Source organism: Aotus nancymaae, unplaced genomic scaffold, assembly GCF_030222135.1.
Source record: "Aotus nancymaae isolate 86718 unplaced genomic scaffold, 86718_ANA_hifiasm-v0.15.2.pri h1tg000017l, whole genome shotgun sequence".
NCBI lineage: Eukaryota > Metazoa > Chordata > Mammalia > Primates > Aotidae > Aotus > Aotus nancymaae.
In genome coordinates, this window is record NW_026988429.1 from 13784046 (window position 1) to 13797044 (window position 12999).

Sequence of the window (12999 nt, forward strand, 5' to 3'; positions counted from 1 at the left end):
ATTTCTAATCAAGTTCTTGCCCCAACCACCCCACTGAAATGGTTCTTGTCAGAGTCAGCAATGACCTTCACACTGATAAATCCCATGGTCTCACTTCACTTGCCCACCCAGCAGCACCTGACCAGCAATTTCTGTCCTCCATGAAACAACTCTATGTGGCTTCCAGGACACCATGCTCTTTTTTTTGGACTCAGTTCTATGTTATTCTTTTTCAATTTCATTCTCTGGTTCCTTCTTATCTTTCCTATCTCTTAAAATAGTCTCTACCTGCATGTAACTTTTTTGGTGATCTCATCCAGTCTCATAGCTTTAAATACCATCTATATGCTGGCAACTCCCAAATTTATATCTGGTTCCAGGCCTCTCCCCTGAACGGTAGACATACATATCTAACCACCTACCCAATTTGGATTGTCTACTAGACTTCTCAGAATTCACATATACACAGACAGATTCCTCCAACTCTTCAAATACATCATGCAAAATTTTCCCTTAGGGCCTTTGCAGCTACTGTTTCTTCTGCCTGGAGCATATACCTCCAGCTACACAACAGACTCTCCATAACTTTTTCCTTTCTCTCTCTTTTTTTCTTTTTTTAAGACAGAGTTTCGCTCTTGTTGCCCTGGCTGGAGTGCAATGGTGCAATCTCAGCTCACTGCAACCTCTGTCTGCTGGGTTCAAGCAAGTCTCCAGCCTCAGCCTTCTGAATAGCTAGGATTACAGGTGCCCACCACCAAGCCCAGGTAATTTTTATATTTTTTAGTAGAGATGGGATTTCACCATGTTGGCCAGGCTGGTCTCGAACTCCTGACCTCAGGTGATCCAATCACCTCAGCCTCCCAAAGTGCTGGGATTACAGGTGTGAGCCACCTGCCTGGCCTAAATATTTGTTTAAAGGATGACTTGTACAGTTGTTCTAGAAATTCGTTAGATAAATTTTTCAGGTTTAAAGACCATGCACATTCTAAGCATGTCAGGAGTATAAGCTGCAACTTTATCTCTCCTATATCACTTGATGCACAATGTATATAAATTCAAAGTAGAGCCGCTAGTTGACCAAGACAGATATGTCCAAGTAAACCCATTTGAAACCCTTCAAAGAGCAATTAATTTAGTTTCCAAACACTACACTAATTCTAATTTTGAATTTTTTGAATGGCAACTTAGTCTGATTTGTGAAAGTAAAGACTTTGCCATCCTACAAACTCAAGTAATTTTAGATAACAAACCAAAAGAGAACCACCCAACTTCCTGCCCTACATATTATCCTTCTGTTTTCTAAAGAAATCTATTAGGAGTTGGTAAAGCAAAAGGATACTTTGAGAAAAAAAAATTATTTTATAATAAAGAGTATAAAAAGTCACACCTTAGATATGCCACTTTATAAATAAAACAACAGAATCTAATTAAGTTAGAGATCAACAGTTAACCACCAAGTTAACTCTTTCCTAGTCCCATTGTAGAGATGTTTCATTTTTCTGTTCAAGAATCATTAACCACAAATAAATGGCTGAATGAAAAAAAAATCTAATTGAAACAAAATTTAGCATGAGCAAACAGTGTTGACCCATGAAAAATTAAGGAGACCATTAGAACACTTCAAACACTATTTTCCTTTTAAATTCAGAACAAACTTTTTCCCCCCCGCTTGGGCATTCTATTTACAACAGTCCAAAAAAGCTATACTTTTTCTGAATATGTTGCTAGTTGTATGCTAGAAGTATATTCAGAGAATACAATTCTAGCTCTCATCTTCAAGACAAAGAAAAATTCAACAATAAAATATGCATATACATATCATTGTGTATAAGAAAATGTTTTAATAAATAATCTGGGATTTCATATTTAACTATTCTTTCACTGAAAACCTATCATGAGGGTATACTTAACTGAGTCAAATATTCTGCTTTCTGGCCAATATGTTCTGTTTTTGAAAGTAAGATATTTTTATTAACTATTATGTTTAGGCAGTATGTGAATATTTGAGCAATGTTTAAAAATATAAACATGGGCAGGAACAACTGAGTATCTCACTCTTGGCTGGGTGTGGTGGCTCATGCCTTTAATTCCAAAACTTTGAGAGGCTAAGGCAGGAGCTGCTTGAGCCTAGGAGTTCAAGATCAGCCTGTGCAACATAGTAAGACCTCATCTCTATAAAAAAAGTTTTAAAAAAATTAGCTTGGCATGGTGGCACACGGCGGTAGTCCCAGTTACTTGGGAAGCTGAGGTGGCAGTATCATTTGAGCCCAGTAGTTCAAGGCTGCAGTGAGCTAAGACTGCGCCACCATGCTCCAGCCTGGAGGACAGAGTGAGACCCTGTTGCAAATATAAAATAAAATACAAAGTATCTCCCTTACTTTCTTAATGGCAATTGATACTTAATCTAGCTCTTAGATTTGAGTGGGATACCCTTTATTATTTTGACCCCTTGTAATGAGAATAACAGCAAATCCCCTAACAATTCTATCAGGTATCAAAAAAAAGTTATTCTTCCTCTCTTGTGTTACAAGCCAGCTATAGTATTCATTATGGGCTCCTCCCCACAAGCATGTTTCTGGAACGGAGGTACCCCTTCTGCTGTGGTTGGAATTGAGTAGCACTACTGGGGCAATAAAGATTTGCTATTATACCTAATCACCGTCTAAGAGAGAGGTGCTTATTGGCACAATATAGATCAAGAAAAACATCAAGTAGACAGATATTGCTGAAAAACAATCTTCAGGCTGAATGCAGAGATGAACAGAGGATACCAATGAGTTACAGCATTTAGTGCACTATTCACAATAACAAAGACATGGAATCAACCTAGTGCCCATCAGCAGTAAACTGGATTTAAAAAATGTGGTACATATATACCATGGAATACTATGCAGCCATAAAAAATGAAATCATGTTTTTGTAGCAACATGGAAGGAGCTGGAGGCCATAATCCTAAGCAAATTAACATAGGAACAGAAAACCAAATACTGCATGTTCTCACTTATAAGTAGAAGCTAAACATTAAGCACGCATGAACATAAACATGGGAGCAATAGACACTGCAGACTACTGGCAGGGGGTGAGTTGAAAAGCTACCATTGGGTACTATGCTCACTACCTGGTTATAATATACTATGTACCAAATCAGCACATGCAGTTCCTGTATCTAAAATAAAAGGTGAACTTAACAAAAAAAGATATGGCATTTAGAATAAACACAGCCAGGTGAAGTGGCTTTCATTTGTAAACCCAACGCTCAAGAAGACTGAGGCAGGATAACTGCTTGGAGGGCTAGGGATTTGAGACCAGACTGTGCAACACAGTGAGACTCTGAATGTACAAAAATACTTCAAAAATTAGCTGGGTCTGGTGGCACAGGCCTGTAGTCCCAGCTACTCGGAGGCTGAGGTGGGAGGATAGTGTGTACCCAGGAGGCTGAGGCTGCAGTGAACTATGACTGTACCATTGCAGTCCAGCCTAAGTGTTAGAGTGAAATGGTATCTCCAAAAAGAAGAAACATAAATAGAGATAAAAAATAAAAAATGAACACCTCCCAAAATAGGAAGAATATAAGGTTAATTTATCTCCCCAATATCCACTTGTCCTATTTTGAAGTTTCCATTATCAAGATGAAAAACTCATAACTTATTCAAGAATTGAAGGAAATGTAGAGACAGCTTTTCCAGTGGAAAGAATCAGAGCTGTAAGTCAGACCTGGGTGTACACCCCCATGGCTCTGCTCTTACTCTTCTCAAGGTTTCATTCGACTTATTTTTTCACAGGCAAAATATGGCTATTTCACCTATCTCAGTATAACCCAAATGTACCTGATCATAAAAATAATCTGGAGTGCTTGTTAAAATCCATTAAAAGTTCACACGTCTCATTGTAAGAGGGGGACTGGGAGAATGTAGCTTAACAAGCATCCCAGGTGAGTCTCATAAGACCGGTTGTGCAAACACTGTTTTACCTTAGAAAGCCATTTCCATAGAGAAAAAATAATTTATGACCTGGATAAAGAAGGCATATCAAACATCTCTGTCAGTAAACACTTTAGAGACTCCTGTTTCTCTTACATCCTGCTGTAGCTTACAAAGGCACTCAATTTGGATGATTCCTCAGCAAGCCCTGATTTCTTACCCATGATCCAATTCTTAGAAGCTACTCTCAAGAAAGATTTTCAATGGTTTCCTAACTGCCAGATCCATTTCCTTCATCAGGTCTGTCCTCACAAAAGCCACTGTTGTGGCTAGCTCCTCATTCTGGACATTCTTCTTTACTAGTTTCTACAGGACCAGTCCCTCCTGAGTCCTCACCTATCATTCTTATAGCTTTCAATCTCTATATAGCAAGCACTTTCCCATTTGTACTACATGTTCCACCTAGATGGCCAATGTTCACAGCTTTACCTCCATCTGTAGTGTGACAGCCCCCAAATCTGTATAGGATTTATAGTTCACCATCTCTCCCTATCCTAGTTCTGCATTTTCAGCAGGATCTACTTGTTATCACCGTAACAGGCTCAGAAAACTTCTTTCCCACAACCTATTCCTGCCACTTAAAAGTGTAGCCATCCATCCTATTACCTAACATTTAAATCAGACATCAATTCTTTGTGCTTCCTCACTCTCTACATTTAAACAACAGCCATGTACTTTTAATACTATTTCTGAAGCTTCTCTTAATTCTTTTCTGGCAGGATGCAGTGGCTCAAGCTTGTAATCCCAGCACTTTGGGAGGCAGAGGCGGGTGGATCACCTGAGGTCAGGAGTTCAAGACCAGCCTGGCCAACGTGGTGAAACCTTGTCTCTACTAAAAATACAAAAGTAAGCTGGTTGTGGTGGTGCACACCTGTAATCCCAGCTACTTGGGAGGCTGAGGCAAGAGAATCTGGGAGGTGGAGGTTGCAGTGAGCTGAGATTGCACCACTGCACTCCTGCCTGCATGACAGAGTGAGGCTCCATATCAAAAAAAAAAAAAAAAAAAAAAAAAAACAAAAAACTTTTCCTTCTTCATTACCACAGCTCTTGCCCTAGAGCAGATTCTCATTTCTTATCAGGACACCTTAAAGTGTCTTCTAACACATTTTCCTGCCTCAGGTTCTTTCCCTTCTCTCCTTCCCATAGTTTTGTTTTTGTAATAGAGAGCTGATAAACTTCCAAGGTTCCCTGTACCCACTGAAGAAGAAAGGTCACACTGCTTGGTGTGGCACATAAAGCCTTTCACAATCTGGCTTCAGTGTACTTTCCTAATCTCATTTTTCTGCCTCCTCTGCCGTCCCAATCCCCTCTCCCCTCTCTTTCCCAGCCCAACGCCCCACCCCCTCCCATGGGGTGAACTTTTCAAAAGTTCTTTTATTTGTCTATATTTTTCCCCATGTCTTAAATTACACTTGCCAAATGAACACTGTGTATAATTCCCCCATCTTTAGAGGATATATGTAATAACCAAACAAAATATTCAACATTTCTTGAAACAACTATAATTACTATATAAGGTTTTATAGAATTCTAGTTCAAAGCAAAGAAATATGACTTTTTAATGCACTTTCTATTAAATGTTCAATTTCCATTCGGTTATTTTAAAATACTGGCAGTCTCATGGATCCCCATTTTCATCTTTGTAGATCTGTAGGGGTCCAGGAGCCTGGCTTAGGAACCACTCCTCTGTGCTCATTCTACAAACTCCTTGCTCTGTCCCCTTGCTCACACTATTCTGTTGCCTACACTATTCTTGATATTTTTCTCATTCCAGGACTCAATAACTTACCAGTTCCATTCTTTTCACTCTCACACTACTTTTATGTCACTTATTATCCATTACTGGATAGTTTATCACAATGATCTGTCAGGCTTGGAGCTTCCTAAGGAAAAGACATTTATCTACTCTCAGGACCTAACAGTACCTAGGCCCCAATAAAACTAAATTAATGTTTGTTGAATGAATAAAACTTGGTAGGACAAACATATTACCTACATAAAACAACCACCACCAAAAAGGCTGAGAAGATGAAAAAAGATGTGATTTACCTAAGGTTATGCACCAAATACAAAGTTTTGAAAAGGAGCAGAAATTCAGGTTTTCTAACTCTGTTATTCTGTTAACTGTAAGTTTGAACAAGTGGCAACTACTATATTACTACAATGCTCAGCTTTTTATTCCTCTCAGAAATCTCGCAGATGTTGTTGATCCTGTAATTGCTCTAATTATGTCCTTAATTTAGAAGAAATGACTTTTTGCCACAATGAATACACAATAAAAAAAGAAAAATGGTGCTGACTTAAGTTACCCAGAACACCTGCCTATTTACAGTTAAGTTTACCAAATTCTGATAAGTATATGCTAAATTTCTTAATAAAATTATTTTAAAGGCAGCTTATCTCCTGTAGAAGTTTCCCATGTGAAAGAATAGAAGCAGGTGACAGGAGAATATTATATGGATTAAATAATTTCTACATTAACAACTGCTTATTTTAAAATTTCAAATTTCCTTCCTGGAGGTTGAGAAGAAGGCAGTACTTCACAAAACTACAAACCAAATGTGATTTGGCTGAACCTGTTTTTTTTTGGTGTAGCAAAGAATCATTTACCCAAACATATGCCTTCACTAAAGGAAGCATATGAAGCATATGTTCTTTTTCAGAAACAAACTAGGACTGATTGGACTTTACTTCCCGGTCCTCACCTACTAAGTAAATCTTCAAGTCAAACCTCCTTCACTTAAACATATGACAAGACTAGCCATGCCCCAAATCATAACAAATACATCAAAAGTATTACAATCTAAGTTTTCAGTGATACAGGGTTTAACATGAGCATTAATAGATATCCTTTTCCTGTTACACTGAAACATTTTTGAAAGTGCCTTTTCTACTTTAGTCTATGAAACTTTTTTTTTTTGAGACAGAGTCTCACTTGGTCGCCCAGGCTAGAGTGCAGTGGCATGATCTTGGCTTACTGAAAGCTCTATATCCCGGGTTAAAGTGATTGTCCTGCCTCGGCCTCTTGAGTAGCTGGGACTACAGGTGCGTGCCACCAGACCTGGCTAATTTTTATATTTTTAGTAGAGACGGTGTTTCACCATGTTGGTCAGGCTGGTCTCGAACTCCTGACCCCAGGTGATCCACCCACCTCGGCCTCCCAAAGTGCTCTGATTACAGACATGAGCCTCCACACCGGGCCCTATGAAACATTTTTAATCAAAATGGTCATTTATAAATAGAATGGGATTAAAAACACACACATTTATCTCCTTCCCTCACATTTAGCTCTGCAACTTACAAGTTTTCTCCTTTGTATTTTAAAACAATTTGTAATAAAAATATTTAAGAAGTTCCCCTCCTAAAAAAAATAAATAAATAAAAGCAAATGGAGTTATCAGGCAATGTTTAGGGAGTGAAGAGACACGCTGAAGCTATAGCTCAGAGAACTGATAAAGACAGGTCCTCTGCAATCTCGAAAATGCCTATGAACTCGGGGAGCTGAAATCAGGAAAAAGCAGTCTCCTGTCCCTGTCCACGTAGTTTAAGCACAGTCCTGGCATCAATTAAGCTGAAGACAATTTTAGACACAAAGGATAGTTCATTACTTGCCCGAAGTATATTTATTTTGGCTTATAACTTGCTTTGAAAGTTCTGTGTAAATTCTTCTTTAAATATGACTTTTAGTTAACTGATATGCTGCTAATCAAGGGTCCTAGTAGTTAAAAATCTGAGGAAGACCAGATTTCCGTACCTTTGTTTTACATCAGATCACTTTGTAAAAAGACAGGAAAGAAATAAGAAGAATTATACCATCTTATATTTGCAAATACTTTTTTTTTTTTTTTTGAGACGGAGTTTCGCTGTTGTTACCCAGACTGGAGTGCAATGGCGCGATCTCGGCTCACCGCAACCAACCTCCGCCTCCTGGGTTCAAGCAATTCTCCTGCCTCAGCCTCCAGAGTAGCTGGGATTACAGGTGTGTACCACCATGCCCAGCTAATTTTTGTATGTTTTTTTAGTAGAGACGGGGTTTCACCCTGTTGACCAGGATGGTCTCGATCTCTTGACCTCATGATCCACCCACCTCAGCCTCCCAAAGTGCTGGGATTATAGGCGTGAGCCACCGCACCCGGCCTGCAAATACTTTCATGTTATCTCATTTAATAAAAAAAAAAATCAGTTTAGAGATGCACAAATTGAAGAAACACCAGAGATTACGTCAGATTTGGAAACACTTTTGTTAGAGAGGAATTTTTTGTTAGAGTCAGAGGAAAAAGGAACATGTACTTTGCAAATTAGTGACAGTTAAGATAAAACTAGTGCTTTACAACTTCTGAGATTGTCAGAATGACTTTCCAATCCATCCCAAGAACCCCAAGTAACACTCTGCAATTTGCTATTTCTGTGGAAGTCAGAAGACTGGCAACTCACAAAATTATGTAAACATACATAAAACTTAACAGTGAGGTGAGATTAAGACTTTTTTCCTAACTTTCTGCAATGACCATCTCACTTAAATATCAACTAATGTAATGTTTAACAGAAGAAACATGAATAACAAGACTGCTACCAGAAAAACAAGTTTATTTTAGCTAACTTTTAAAGAAAAAAAATAGATTATTCACTCATTCGCATGCTTGATATGCAGAGCAAGCATTTAGAATGAAACCTGAAAATCCCATCAGGAGAAAAAAACTGATGAACTGGTGAATCTCAGATTGCTTCTTGATTATCAAAAGACAACATGCAAAAAAAAAAAAAAATTCTGCACCTCCCTCTTTTTAAAAGTTTGCCAGTACCTCAGTTCTTCACAGCTATTCATAAAAAACGCCTGGTTAATTCAAATTTCTTCCCCTAATACTCCTTGAAACAAACAGAATTACTGGTCTATTATTACTGACCTAATATTCTCTGGGTTTTTATCTTTTTTTAAAAGAGCATTTAGAAAAAACTTTCATAAACTTTGTATATTTATTTGCTGTTGACCCACCACCACTCCTGGCTAATTGAAGGTTTCTCAAACATTCCACACTATCTAAAGTTCATACTATAAGGTAGACCCCAAAACTAGGCCCTATCTCTTCCTAGCCAATTCTATTTAGTAGAGATCACATATGCTCTTCAAGCCAAAATTCCAGTTTTCACTGTAATTTATGAGAAAGAAGTGATCCTCCTGTTTGCTAAGTGGATCTTCTCCAACTACCTTCACCTCCTTGTCTGTTCCTTTTATTTTCCTTTTTTTCTTTTTCTTTTTTTTTCTTTTTTTTGACCTGGAGTTTCACTTTTGTTGCCCAGGCTGATACCATCTTGGCTTACTGCAACCTCTGCTTCCCCAGGTTCCAACGATTCTCCTGCCTTAGCCTCCCGAGTAGGTGTGATTACAGGCACCCGTTAACCATGCCCAGCTAATTTTTTGTATTTTTAGTAGAGATGAGGTTTCATCATGTTGGCCAGGCTAGTCTCGAATGCCTGACCTCAGGTAATTCACCCGCCTAGGCCTCTCAAAGTGCTGGGATTACAGGTGTGGGCCACCGCACCCAGCCCCTTTCATTTTCATTCTGTCTACACAGGCTCCCTCTTTTCAGTAAATAAATAAGTTCAGAGGTTCTTTCTCCTAAAAATTACCTCATCAGTGAGGAAAGGAGGGAGTGGGGCAGAAAGGCCTGAATCTTTAACCTTTCTGCTGCTTCATTTAAATTCTTTAAGTATACTCATCACCAATTCTTCCCAGTCCTCATCCTACACCTCTAACCTAACCAGCTATATTTCTGTCTCCTTGCTGGCTCATCTTCCTCCCTAAAATAAAAGGTATTTCCTGAAAATTTCCTACTCTTTCCCACAACTTCAACTATTCATATTTACCCTGCCCTCTCACTGGCTCTAGTCACTCATTTCCACCTACCTACCTAATATCTCCCTCCGGATGTCCTGCCTGCACCTCTGAGTCACATGTCCAACATCAAAACCCTTACCTTTTCTTCCCTGCTCCCCTAAACCTCTTTTCTCAGCTTCTGGTCACCCAGTCTCAATCTTTGGACAAGGGTACCAAGAAAGGAAGAATAAATTCACTTGCCAGGAACCTAGAGTTTGCAACACATATCTCAACTCTGTCCCCTCTGTTCTATACCACTTTACATGAAACCTCTCATCTGAACTGCTATAACACTCTCCTTCTGGTATTCTTAACTCAAGTTTTCAGTACACACTATTGCTAGAGAAACATTCCTTAGGCATAATTTTAATCAAGCCTGGCATTCAGGATACTGTACCCAACATTTCTCAAACTTTAACATGAATGTGAATCACACGGTGATCTTGTTAAAATGCAGATACTCTCATCCAGTGAGTGTGGTGTGGTGCCTGAGTCTGGATTTTTAACGTACTCCCAAGTGACGATGATGCTATTAGCATAAGGCTATACACATACACAATCTGTTCTAACCTACTTTTCTAGCCTCATCTACTTCTTCCTGCCTAGCATACATATGTGCATATGTATATCTCTTACACACACACACACACACACACACACACACATATATACAGAGGCAAAATGTTCTCCAAACATAATCTCCAGGCTCTGTGCCTCTTGCTCTTTCCTCAAGTCCTGTGACTGTCCGTTACAATTTTACCCATTTTTCAGGAACCAACTCATTCTGCCATAACCTTCTCTTATCTTCTTACCTACCTCACTCCCATACCCCATCTAGTAGAACACCACAAAAACCTTGGGACATCCCTGACACTGGCACTGTTTCTGGTCTATAATGCCATTATAGGTTTTCTTGTTTCATCCTTACTGTTGGACTGCACACTCTCCTGGAAGGCCAGGACTACCTACCTAACCTCTGTCACCTAGGGCATCCTTGGGCTCTTGTTAACCAGTAAGTATCTGTTGAAGTGGATTTGAATTCTAAGAAAAACAAAACATCTCAACTCTACTTCATGTAATTCATTTTGAGCAGGAGCTTCAGAAATTTCTTTATGATAAACAACAACACTCTTCCAGGAGAACTGACTCATTAGCAAACCTAAGAAAACTTTGTTCTATAATTACTTTTTGACATATAAATATTCAAATGATGCCCAGAGAATTTTGGTACTTATCATATTTGTACTAGTCTCCAGGTATATAGATCAGAGTTCTAATACTAATTTAAAATTAAATCTAATTTGTTGCGATCTTGTAATGACTATATTATAAGCCTAAAATATGTTCCAATCCAGGGCCTAGCCCTCCCTGGTTTAATTTACTTAATGCTCCTTTTAACACTCCATTTATGAAATGGGACCGCACTTTCTCCTCAGATATAAGATTGGCTGTCCCCAAAATTTACTGTTAATATGTCTTACATTTGTGTCTAGACTTTGAAAAGTGCTTTAAAAAAAAGCACCTTGAAGTAACATTTTTAAAAGAATGCTTAGAAACTCAAAAAAAACCCCTATATTAAATGTTTATACAGTAAACCCTATTCAAGAACCTAACCATGGCTCTTAGGTTCAAGAACCAATATTCAAGAACCTGACTATAGCTCTTAAACTTTAGCGTCCAAGAATTATCCGGAGTGCTTGTTAAACATGCAGATGCCAAGTTCTTACCCAGGGAATGTCAGTAAAACTGGGGTGGGGCCTAGAAAACTGTAGGTTTCACCAGCATCCCAAGGTGATTCGGACGCAGGTGTTCCGCACATCTCAATTAGAGACACTGATCTCAATCCTTGTCCGGGGACACTACAGAGTTGTGTTTGAAGGAAAATGCAGACGTTTCTTGCTAAAGTCCTTTCTCAAAACAGCTGTCACGCCAGCACAGACAGGAGGTGATGTGCGTAAGGAAAAAGAGGGAAAGATTTCTTGGAAGATAATCAATGCCCGAAAATAATGAAAGAGGGGAAGTGGCGTTTCTTTGCAACCCCGGAACTCCATTCTTCGAGCATCTCCCGAACCCTCGAGGATGCTGCTCTGACCCGTCTGTCAGGACCAGGCGCTCGGGAGCCGAGCCCAGGTAGGTCGCTGGCCGAGGGATGGGAGGGCGTCGTGGCCCCGTGCTCGTTCCCAGGTCGCCAGCTTAACCTCCGCAACCGAGGGAAGACGCCCGCCCGGCTCCTGGGTCTCCGCCCCCCGCCCCGACCCTGTATCCTCCGCGTCTCGCGCGCGTAAATAAGTCGCCTTCCCCAGGTCGGCAGCCCCTCACCTGCCGCGCGGTCGCAACTCTGCCTCATCGTCGGGTTCCGGACTCCGCGGCTCCTGCTCGCCCGCGGCCGCCGGCAGCGCCTCAGCGTCCTCCACAGTCACCTCGGCCGCAGCCACGGTCCCCACGGCCGGTACTCTAGCCGGTGAGGTGGGAGCAGCGGCTGCCCCGAGGCCAAATGCCGCCTCCGCCGTCGGCGCAGGGAGGTCGCGGGCGCGTCCCGCGGGTACCGTCCCTGCCGCGAGCCCCAGCAGCAGCGGCAGCAGCAGCGCCCGTACCAGCAGTCCCAGGCGGGTGGCTCGCTCCATCAGCGGCCCGCCCCGCGCGCAGGCATGGAGGCGCAGCCACGGGCGCCTGCCTCTCCAGCCGCTCGGAACTCCCACCAGGGCAAGGACACGCTAGGGACCCTACCGTCACCCCGACGGCCTGGACAGCCAGTTGTGTTCCCGGGCCACGTCTCAGCCCGGCCTCCGCCGCTGCTACTTGAGTGACAGCCTCTCTCGGACATCGCCCATTGAGCAAGCTTTCCCCGCGTCTGCTCCCTCATTGGCTGCGGCCGCTGCCACTCAATGTTCCCAGGCTGGCCTTGTTAGGGAAGGCAGACTTTTCCTGGTTGTCAACATCGCGCCTACCAATCAAATCGTAATTTCGTCGTTCGAGGCCAGTCCCTATTCCGGATGCAATTACCAATGAGAAATGCCCCTCCCTGCCGTTTTTTTTACCTGATTGGTGCACTTATCAGTTCCCGGAATACCTTTCCTGCAATAGATTGGCTATCGCGGTGATTGGCCTCGCCCCTCAAAGCGAGGCGCTGGGGAACACTTGAAGATTATTGGTAGAAGTGGATGT

At 41.2% G+C, this 12999-nt stretch overlaps 1 protein-coding gene across 1 annotated transcript in view; it reads right to left on the reverse strand.

Annotated features, from left to right (window-relative positions):
* EIF2AK3 (eukaryotic translation initiation factor 2 alpha kinase 3) overlaps window positions 1–12648 on the reverse strand; it is a 72377-nt gene extending 59729 nt beyond the window's left edge. Inside the window, exon 1 of the mRNA XM_021672635.2 lies at window positions 12154–12648. Coding sequence (XP_021528310.2) covers window positions 12154–12458 — 305 coding nt within the window. The 5' untranslated portion in view covers window positions 12459–12648. The remainder of the gene's footprint in view (window positions 1–12153) is intronic.
* Window positions 12649–12999: the final 351 nt, after the last annotated feature.